Raw genomic sequence first — 11,718 nt, 5'->3', positions numbered from 1 at the left:
CTCACTCTGAAGAGGACAAAATGCTATAATTGTTTTTCATAAAAGATTTCTTACTAAACTTTGAATTTAAGTTGAAGCACATAAGCACAAATGCTTTTTAAAGAATGTCTGATTTAAATATTATACTAGAATTCTCAGTCAGTTGGACTGTGGAGATGCTTTGCAGTTATTAATGCATAACTGTACACTTCAAATTTCAATTTATGGCATTCTCCGCATTCTCTTGATGGGTTTAATCTTTGTCTGAGGCATGACTCTCACAGGTCTTGTTTTGATGGATGTTGCTAATTTTAGTACTAGAGGTCCCTGTGTTTTACTTTTGCATCCCTTCGGTTTACCTTCGAAGATTGCTTGCATCACAAAATTGAGGGTAGGAAATGTTATTTTAGCTTTAAAAAAAAAAAAAGTGTGCGCATCGCTGCTAATGTGCATAAATTTTTGACCCCTCTTCATAAGTAGAAAGCCATGGGTGATGGACATTACCTTGTCATGAAATGAAAAGATTCTGTATTTTGATAGTTTGTATAAAAAATTGAATGCAAATCAGGTGTAACCATCAAGCAACTGGCAAGTTGCCAGAGTGGCTTTTAGTGTCCATTTGAGCACTCTTGTTTCATTTAGATATCTATTCACTTCATGTTATCTGGATCACATTGGCATGGAAACCATTTAACAGTGATTTAAATTGAATGTTTAATTTCAGAATTCTTGTTTGGCATTTAAATTCTTTATTTTGGTCTTTAGTTCTGTACTTTGTTTTATGAGTCTTCTTAACTAGTATCTTGTGACTGATGAATAGTTTATTCTTTCACATTTGTTTTATTGAAAGCTGTGAATCCTACTTTAAAACCCTTTGTACTGTATTTAAGATGGGATGTTTGCCTTCTAGGAGTGAAAAATTCATTATAGAACACCTCCCTCCCACCCCAGAGTGTTGGTGGGAGAAAACAACCTAGCAAGCAGCCTCATTATTGCCAGTTATTTCATTGTGACATGTCCTAATTTTGTTAAAAATTAGTTAAATAAAAAAAAAAAGATAAGAACCTCATCACCTAAAGTTATTAAAACAAGTAGTGAATAATATTGGCCAATATTGCACTAACATACAAAATATCCAAATATTTATTTAATTTATACAAGCCTGGTTTATCTGCCTGCATTACATTTTGTTATCACACACCTATTAATGTTCCTAAAGTAACTTTTCATTAAACCCTTTGTCCATTCCCAGCTAGTTGATACATGCAGTACATAAAAAAAAAAAAAATTAATGAAAGTGGATATTATTTCATATTTCAATAATACATTGAATGAACAGGGTACCATTCTGCTGTGTGTTAAACATGTTGTTGTAATATGAAGCGTTTTGATTTTCTAAATTTTCAATAGCTGCAGATATTCTTCAATATAAAAAAAAAGATTATTTATAACCCTTAATGCTTGTTATGGTTCTTTTCTGCTACCATGTTTGTCAGATTGCAAAACTGTGTGTGTACATAGGTATATAAACTATAACATGCTTTTCTTGTATTTTTTTTCCTGATACGTTGCTGGTTCTAAGTATGTATTTATCTTTTCACATGCTACTTGGCATCTTGCATTTGACTAACTTTCTCAACCTAAAAAATGTAGGATTTTTAATTTTTTCTGTATTGGTATGTTAGGGAGCGAGAGATCAACAAGACTTGGTGCATTCTTCATTGGGTTGGGCTAAAGCTTATGAAAGTACTAATGTATTAAAAACCCTCAGCAGGGATTTGCTGAGGACTAATGCTGTAATGTGTTAGTCATTCTTTATCTGCTTCTATTTTTACAGGTTCTGAAGGATGACTGACGCTGGTTTCTGTGATGCCACTTGGAGCCTCTGTCACTGTGAATTGATAAGTAACCTGCAGGTTTAGCAGTACAGCAAGGGGAAAGCATCAGGAGTACCACTTCGCTTCAGCTCCTTAACTGGACAAAAAAGTACAGTGTCACCTATCTGCAAAGGAAGATTCCTCAACTGATTTTTGCAGCTAATAATAAAGACAACATAGCATCATCCACCTTCCTGATTTACAGTGCGTCACCTTCCAAGACAGATGGTCTGTCAAAAGCTGTAGGAAGCCTGCAGAGCACACAATAATGAAGTAGTGAATTGATACTGCTGCTGCTGCCTAATTGTCAGGATCACAGCCGATAGAGCCGCACTGCCCTTTTTCTGCTCCCTTAATCGGGCCAGGAACAGCAGGGTGGACATGGCTGGCCTCGTTAACAACCTGCTAATACTGTTCCTTGTTTTTCAAAACAGCTGTTTGGGTTACAGAAGCCCACTTTCTGTCTTTAAGAGGTGGGTTATGCAGAAAATATCTTTGGTGTTTTCAGTGCATGCTTCGTAGTGATGCAATCACTTTGAATAGTGCAAGTTCTAAAAAGTATCTGCTACCTAAAATTATTTATTGACAAAATAGATTGCTTTGCTTTGTGGCTAACTTTTGAACTGAAATTGTCTGCAGTTCTTGAAATTACATTTGCTATACCAGTCTTGGAAGACAGGAAACCTATTGTACTATTACAGTGGTGTTTTAAAATATGGATCATCTACATAACAAATGGATAAAACAATGTATTGAGATTTGCATATAACCATAGGTGTTTTTGAGACTTTACACAGTGAACAAATATATTGTACCTGCTCCAGTACTAAGCATGCTGGCTGAACTGGTACCTTTTTGGTGAAATTAATCAACTGGTTTAAAATCAGGAATCTGTTTTTATTTAAGTCTTGAATACCAAGTTAAGCAAATGAACTTTGGGGGTAGTGTGTATATGGAAGAGGGGTGGGGAGGAAATAAACTGAGAGAGCTCAAAAACACAGCACTGTATATACAGTGCATACCCCATGATTACCAAGTTAAATAATCAGTCAGTTTGCATCACATTTCAGATGTTTTTGCCTTATGGTTTTGCTTAGCAGTGAATTAAATATTTGCCTTTTATCAATTGTATGAAGCACTCATTACAGACCCCATTGATGCCCACATACCGAGTTGTAACATGTACTGTTGTTTGCTGGCTTGGAAGATACTGTAGGTAGATAAGCAACCAGTTGTAACTTAACCATTGCACTTCTAGAATTGAAATCCTCAAAATGTGAAGGATAGGGAAAAACTGAAATTTTATTTTGGTCAAACATTAACTCAATTTTAGAACTATGTATAGTTGTTTATCCAAAATGAATAGCAGCAGTATGTGATATGTTTTGGCATGGTGAGGAAAATATGTCCATATATGCATTTACCGTACATTTTTTACCTATATATATATATAATGGTTGATTTTTATGGTATGCTTATTTACATGGTTCAGTCTTTTAAAGTTATCCATGTGAATGTCTCCAAACAATTCAGTGACTGAATATGGAGAACTTGGCAACCAAATTAGATTGAAAGTCAGTGGGAGTTAGGTGTCAAGCTTCCTTAGATCTTCTGAAAATCAGATTCTGTAAATCTGAATTGTTTTTCTCTAATTTTTTTAAACTTTTAAATCACTTCTAATCAGGATATTGAAACAATCTTTCCCTTCTTTTAAAGGTATAAAGATACCACCAGGTCTCTTTCTAATGAATGCCTTGGAAACAACAGGCCAGTGATTCCTCTTGGTCTGACAGATTTTGCATTGGACATTCGCATGCCTGGGGTGACTCCAAAGCAGGTGAGAGGAATACGGCATTTTATTGTACCTATCCATTGTATGGTAAAAGCTGAGGAAATGAACTTTACTTACAGCATTGGTAACTTTTTAAAAAGCAACAGGCTAAACTTTATGGCTCTATTTATATTCATAGAAATAAAGATTCCTTGGGGAAGAGTCTATAATACTGAATAAAAGAGAGAACTTTTAAATGAGAGAACATTTTGTCATTTGCATAAATTAATTCACACTATATTATCTTCTATAAACCGAATTGTTGAAGAGTTTGGGGTATCAATAGAGTAAGATCCATGGCAATGTAGGATACATTTAAGTGAGAAAAATGATTTTTTAATAAACCTCCAGCAGTGCTACTAAGGCATGCATTTATACAGTCCTATAATTGACATGAAGATATACCCATTGTCACCAGTCCCTAGAGATGGGGTGCTGCCTTGGTGGATGCAGTGACAGTGACAGGATCTAATCTGTAAATTTGTTATTGTTGGAGAAACTGGCAGCTGGATGGGAAGGAAGTAGAATACAGCTTACCTAATGTACATTTGATGTAACATTTCTGATGCTAGAAATAGTTTAGGAAATGACAGTGAAATACCTGAAAAGATGTATTCTTTTCAGTATGAATTGTTTACTGTTTGCTGGCCAGGATGACAACACTGCAGGGAATAATAATGCAATCATATGATACATTTAGAAAAGGGTAACTTATTTTTAAGGTTCATATAAATTAATGAAAATCTCTGCTGTCATGTTTACAGGTAGTTTCATTAAGCATGATAAACAATGATTAATTATTTTTTGCAGCCAGGCAGTGCAGGGAATTGTGTGTGTCATTAAAAGATAGTACTTCTCTTTTTAAAGGGCTGCAGAGGCATGAAAAGAACAGGATGTTGTGCTGCAGTAGATGATGACTCATTGTTGCAGATAGCACTTTCAAAAATACTGAGGAAATATAAGGCTTTCAATTATCAGGGAGCACCCCTTTGGAACATATAATTTGGAGTCAGCAGCATCATGTTAATGATTGCAAAACAGAAATAAAATTGTTGCTGGGGCATCTGTGACTGCATAAAAATATTTTAAATTCCTTCTTTTAGAAGGACAAAGAAATCCAGGAAATTCTTCAAACTGCTCATATAGAATTCCGCATGTCTACGTTATATAAGCACGAGGGCCATTAGTTGAGAGTATAAACATGATTAGCTCTGAAGAGGTAATTCTCTTCATGCTTTTGATCTAAAATTTCACAAGAATACCAATGGAGAAGTCATGTCTAGGAACCTTTTAGGCATATGTTAAAAATATAGCTCAAATATAAAAGTTAGTCAACCCCCCTTATCTATTTGTGAACAGGCATGCAAAAATAAGCAATAACCTATAGCGTAAGTATACTTTAATGGGAGGAGGGAGGAAGAAACGTCAAAAACCCAAATGATGAAGGAAAGTTGTCTTTGATCATGGTGACATTGGTAAGCCTTGACCTGTGACTGAAAACATTCATTTTCTATCTTCTCAAGTTGTGATGTGATGACCAGCAGATCTAACTCAAGTGTGCTCAGCTGCTGCTGTATGGAAGAATAAATGGGAGAAAAAAAGTCTTCCATTGTGCCTGTGGAGGAGAGAGAGACATGTAATCACTCTTATTATCTCACTCTCTTCTGCCTCTTGGAGGATAGGAGACTTTGGCTCTGGCCCAGTAGCTGCTGACTTGTGTTTTCAATGAACGCGTGTCCGGTGCCAAACTTTCTATTAAAGTCATCCATCTCAATGGGTATGTAAGGACATTGTTAAAGTTTTTCCTAGGAGTCAGATTAGGGATAAAAGAGGTATGTATTGCTTTTCCAAGTTTCACCTGCAGATTAGGCTCATCTCATGTCACCAGATAGGATCCAGCTGAGTAGTTTGGGTTGTTGCTTGGCTGTTACGTGATTGGAAGGAAACAAAGTGGGTTATATCTTAAACATCTTTAACTTGTAATGCTAAAATGAGTCATTACTTACAGTAAATAGTGTAGCAGTCTTATTTCTTACCACCTCTTTCATTTTTAAGGAATAAAATAGCTAACTCAAAATTCTCAGCTTATCATCACTGAGCATCTGAGGTAACCCTTCATGAACAGAATTGTATGGTTTCACCTTTTGGAGTTATGGCTTTTGAAAATGTATAGCTAGTTTAGTTACATTTGGGGTACATTCTTGAGGCTTTTATTTTCTAATGCTTAACAGCCAGAGATTTAAATTTGTAGTAAAAATCCCTAAAATTCTGGAAAGCAAGCTTAGTACCCATGGAAACATGTCAATATGGCATATGGGTAAATACTATTTATTTCTAAGCCTTGATTTTTCTCTGGAAAAAAAATCTGCTGTATTGTTTTATTCTATAATTTTGTAACAAACCAATTGGTAACTTTTGCAATTCTAATAATCAGATTCTTAATCTGAGTAATATTTATCCCTTTGAGGCAGCATTTTCTTTTCCTAGCTTTATGTTCTTCATAAAGGATAGAAAAGTAATGGTGCGGGAGTAAAAGCATTCAGGAATATAGCTAAACAAAAATTTAGGGCTGCCATATTGATTATTAGAGACTAAACTGATTTCAGAAGCTAACAAAATCAGCACAAGCAAGACAAAGTTGGTTTTCTATTGATTAAACATCTTAAGTATTTTCATTTCTATCATAATGATTTTTTGTCTCCTCCTTTAAAAAAAAAAAAAAGAGATAAAGGAAAAAAGGACAATATATACGTTACCTATGGAGTACTGCATTATCTTATAATAGACTTTTTATAATTATATATGAAATTTTAAAAAGTGTGCATGCTACTCACTTAAATCTACTGAGCAGTATAGATTTGAATAAAATATTCTTAATTATAGTAACAGAAGGGAACATTATGATCCCCTGACTGATCTACACTGTATATAGCCTTGCATTTTGCTAGTAATTTGTGAGCAAACTAAAGCATATAATTTAGGATGGCTAATCTTCATCAGAAGACTACAGTGAAGAATCTGTCACGGTAGTTCTCAACCTGTTTAGACTTGAGGCACCCCTGGGAAAGTGCCAGCTCCTAGTTGTTACTATTTTTTTTACTCCAGAAAAATAATAGAGCAATTTTTCTCTTGCAAAGAACTCAGGAATCCCACAACTGTGGATTTCAGTGTGAAATCTCTGGGTCTATTTTGTGAACCATGTTTGCAAACCTAACTTCTAACACTGTGGCACCGTGTGGCATCCTTGAAAGGACCACAGCACCCTGGTACAGAATTACTGACTTATCACATCCCTTCCAAGCAGGTTCAGTGGTTATTTACCCCGCTATCTTTATTTGTCAAAAAAAGATTGTCTCTTTATTTCACATTTAGAATTTTTTCTAGGTTCAGCTACCAGCTGTCAGACTACATTATGTCTTTTTCTTGTGTTGGTAGTGATAGACTGTATTCAAGTTGCCATTTGCCCTTCTCTTCCATGAGCTTTTTAAGTCTTTCACTATAAAGCATGTTTCCAGGCCTTAAATTATTTTAGTGATCTTTATCTAAACCTTTTCCAAATCTCCAGTGTCTTTTGACACCAAAATGATGATTTTGCTAAGGCTGTCTAAATCCCTCTTAATATGGAAATGCCTGTTTATATATGATGTATCCCTATTTTTTTTTATCCAAAGATGAAAATAACACCTTTGGCAATAATATCAACAGCAATTTGTATTCAGTTGATTGTGTACTTTGATTCTGATGGGTTTTTTTCACAATAAATGCTGTCTAAGGTACAGCCCTTCATGCTATAAATATGGCCTACTTCTTTTGTTCCTAAATGTATGATTATATTTGCCTTTACAAAAACACATGGCTCTGTATTGAGCTTTAGGACTTCTACCAGGGCTGGGTCTCATTATGAGTTGGCAATAACTCATGAGCAGCAAGAATTTTGCTAGAATACCGATAATTTTAAAGTCTGTCAGCCACCGATGGGTTGTGGTTCAAATCTTTAACAATAAGCAACACCGTCCTCCCACCGTTGCTCAAGAGTCCTTAGAAGCATTAGTAATTAGAGTAACTGGAAAAAAAAACATTTTAGAGCTTGTAAGTCAAAGGTGCTGAAGAGATGATGTATTGAAAGGTTGGAGGGTTTTTTTCTCTTTAAAAAGAATACATAGAAATGTGTTCAGGAATTAACCTGACTTCAAGCCTTCCCCATCTGTTGCATTTCTCTTCCTGACTATTTTTTCTCTGTTGCATGTATAAGAAATTAAAGCCAGAATCCATACTTTATGAAGCAGCTGTGGCTGAGAAACTGTCAAAATCGGGCTTGTATAGAAAGGGTTTGAGAGTGATTCACTTTTACTCATTTGCGTATCAGAAGTGATGTCAAATGAAAAAATGCCTGGTAGCCTCTAAAGTCATACCACTTGAGAGTTGCAGCATTCAGCATAACAGCAGAACTGAGCTCTTTATAAGAGGGTTTCTTACATAATCCTACAAATGCTTCCTCACTGTTTAGAAAAGGGAAACTGTGGATACTTGCCTCAAATTATGAAATCTCAATGACATTTTGAAATGTTACCTGAATAATGTTTGCAATGCAGTTGGTCAAAGACAATTCAGATCTTTCATGGCAAGGTACCAGATATCAAACTGCTGCTTTATTAGTTTTTCTGGTGACAGTTTTTTAATAGTGTTTCTTTATTTACTAGGTCTATGGAAATGTCCAAGGAGGTCAGAAATGTGTGTATAGTGTGTGAATATATGTATAACTTAAAGGATGGTTCTCGGATTCAGTTGTGAATTAGAATTAGTGACTTAGGGATTGGAGGGCAGATGAGATAGCTGTAGATTTTTATTTTTTTTTTTGCAAGTTTCTTATGTTTGGGAAAGCAAGGTATCCCTTACACTAAGGCATCTGACATCCACATCAATCTGGCAGGTTGAAAAAAATAATTAGTTGAGTGGAAGCAGAATTTCAGGTGATAGCAAGAATTCTGTACTGAAGTATCTTTGTTTGATTTCTTGACGTCTTTTTCAAAAAGCTTTTGATCAAGTAACTGTTCTCTGCTCCCTCATGCCTTGAGTAGAACAGATTACTGTTTCTGAAAGAGCTAAGCATTTAGACTTTTGTATCCAAGCATTTAGCTGTGGTGTGGGTTATTATGTTAAATTTGTCAGTTTAGAGACATGTTGTCGGAGTTTCCTCCTTTAGTTGGCTCTGACTTCAAAAGTGGGATTCCCATTAACCTCTTCAGAAAACTGTCCCATCTTTCAGTTTCTACTACTGTGACTTGCTGACCTGACTGCTTCACATGATGCACAAAAGAACCTAAACTGTTATTTTCTTAGACAGACTTCAGACTTATGGCATTAGCTTTTGCATGGTAGCTTTAACTTTTCATTAATTTACTCCTATGCATGAAAACTACATAGTTTAAATGTAAAACTGTATTCTTTTATTGGAAGTCTTGACAAGAATTTTTCAAGTCAAAATACCATTTTTTTTCTTTCTCTTGATAAAATTGTGGGTTACAGACTCCTCATTTGCCATTTTTCAATAGATTAAATACATTTTGAGTAGGTTTCACAGCCATAGAGGTCTCTGAGCTTCTGTCTTTTATTGGGTGCTGGTAAAAGAAAAAGTAGAGCTGTGTCTGTTTTCCACCAGGAGAAACCCTAAGCTGCTTGCTTAAGACTTCTATCCTTGTATGTATGATGGCTCTGATTACCCCCTGGCACCAGTACAGGTGTAGCTTGAGCAGAGAGGGGGCTGACTCCTGCCTCTGAGTCCTGGCCATTTGGTTCCTGACCCCCCTCCTTTGCAGTCCTCATGAACAGGGTCACTGAAGTATAAATTCAGGCAATATAAATCTGGAAATAAATGAAACAGAATAGTTTCCTAACTAGGCTAATAAATCTGAAGTGATATATTTTCCCTATCAATTTGATAGACATTTTCATGGGTGACTTTGAGTGATACCTCCTCTCATAAAAGTAAAAACTGACTCCATAGTGTTTAGATCATCTACAGTATTTATTACTAATTATGCAGATACTCTCAGATGATGATTGTCCCAAATCCTCCCCACAGTGGGATTTGACTGGGAGAAGGGCAACTAAAACATGCAACAAATAATAATTTTAGTATGCTATTCTTTGTCCATTCCTTATTCTGCACAATTACAGAAGTGGTAGCACTGCACAAAGATGACCTCATTGAAAACAAGTTTAATCATAAGTAAGCATGGATCTTATTTAAAGAGAGAATGAACAAAAGTAGATAATTGGATTATTTTTTGTTTTGGCTTTGCTTTGTTGGTTTTTGTCCTGTTTAGTTTAGTTTTTAAAGGAACAATACACAAGCAGGAGGGATAGGGGATCAATAAAAAACATTTAATATGAAAGCTGAAAAACCGTCAGGCAAGTTGAGGGCCGTTTGCATAAGAGTTTGTAAACAGACAATAAGGAACACCATTTGCTTTGTATGCTAACTGCAAGCTTTGGCAAGCCAGTAGCTGTTTGCTGTTGTGAACATCCACAGTAATGTTGTATATAATCTAATATGAAATGATGACAAAAAATTACAGGGTAATTGACATTTGCAGTTCTGAGGCTATTTTGTTCATTAATAGCAGTATCTCCATTAACTGGAAGATAAGTATCAACCACTGGCAGTTTGAAGGATGAATAAAGAGAAATGACTCTTTGAAAATCATTAAAGCCATCAGTTTTTGTGAATTATTTAAGTGAACTGATGAAGTGGGCAAGAATACAGCAGGGTGAATTCAAGTTTGTGGTTATAAAATGTAGTAGCCTGTGAACTGGAGCTGGTAATAAGTAGCACTTTCTTCAGTGTACTCCACGATACTTAGAAAGTAATGAATTTTTTACAATATCATGTTTGAAGGAGGGATCTGAACATATTATCCCAGTTAGTAGTATACTTGAGTTAACTGAGATGCAGAGATGACTTTTGCAGCCTGCCATTAGAATCATTATGTTGGAACAGACCTTAAAAGTCATCTTATGTTATTTACCTGCATTCCAGACTCATGTATAGTCGGCCACTTCTTGGAAACCTCTGGTAAGGAAGGAGATTCCGTAAGTTCCTAAGACAACCTTTTCCACTGTCCTTACAGTTAGGAAGCCCCCCCCCCCCCTCTCAGTTTAATCTAAGTCTGCATACAGGTGTTCATTACTATTGGAAGAAATTTCTTTTGGTAGAAAAATAGCCCCAGAGCTGGACTATACAGATGTTCCTCCTGCCTGTCATTAGAATTATTATGTTGGAAGGGACCTTAAACATCATCTTATGTTATTTACCTGCATTCCAGATTGATGTATAACTGGCTACTTCATGGAAACATCCCCTCCCCCCACATCCCCTCCTTGCAAAGCCCATTCATTGACAGCCTGTCCTCTTCCCTGCTGGGAAGGGGGCAGGCTGTCCAGTGGCAGTTGGCAGTGTGCGGGGCGGGAGCGGTCCGAGGCTTTCGGGGGCGCGCGGCGGGCTGTGGCAAGCAGCCCTGGCACATGGGTCAGGGAATTCGGCACAGCGGACTAGAATTAGGCACGGACGCGTAGCGGTTGGTTAAAGATTATTTTACTTACACTGTAGATGGTCGCGGTGCAGGCAGGAAAACTTGCTTGCGTTGCAGTTACAGATAGAAAAGAAGAAGAGCGGACAAGAGTTCTAACCGCGAACTCTGGTCCAAGGCCGGCTGAGAGCTCTAGAACAGCGAGCCCGTCGAATCAACCTGACGAAATAACCCGAGAAGAGCTCTGGATACCACGATGAGAATCCGAAAGGTGACTCTTCACGAGCGCGCAGGGAAGGGTACGTCGAGGGATCAGGCGGCGACGGGGAGAGGCTAGAGGTTGATCAGGCCCCTGTATCCTTTTTAAGGCACACGCTGGGTTCATTAAGCTCCACAGCGCACTTAGAGTTCTTCACGAGATGTGAAGTCCTCCTTCTCCTCCTCCAACTTGGGCGGAAACCGCTCAAGCCTCTTATACGGCTAGCAAGCCAATATGTTGACC

The 11,718-nt window shown here is 36.8% G+C and overlaps 1 protein-coding gene across 4 annotated transcripts in view; it reads left to right on the top strand.

Moving 5' to 3' along the window:
- Nucleotides 1–1,822: 1,822 nt before the first annotated feature.
- PAM (peptidylglycine alpha-amidating monooxygenase) overlaps nucleotides 1,823–11,718 on the top strand; it is a 166,660-nt gene continuing 156,764 nt past the window's right edge. For all 4 annotated transcript variants that reach the window (XM_006022903.2, XM_006022900.2, XM_006022899.2 and 1 more), the window contains exons 1-2: nucleotides 1,823–2,329; nucleotides 3,573–3,693. In XM_006022903.2, coding sequence (XP_006022965.1) covers nucleotides 2,238–2,329; nucleotides 3,573–3,693 — 213 coding nt within the window. In that variant the 5' untranslated portion in view covers nucleotides 1,823–2,237. The remainder of the gene's footprint in view (nucleotides 2,330–3,572; nucleotides 3,694–11,718) is intronic.

Source organism: Alligator sinensis, unplaced genomic scaffold, assembly GCF_000455745.1.
Source record: "Alligator sinensis unplaced genomic scaffold, ASM45574v1 scaffold575_1, whole genome shotgun sequence".
Lineage (NCBI taxonomy): Eukaryota > Metazoa > Chordata > Crocodylia > Alligatoridae > Alligator > Alligator sinensis.
Note: the sequence above shows the minus strand (reverse complement) of the source record. Positions and strands in the feature narration are given on the sequence as shown.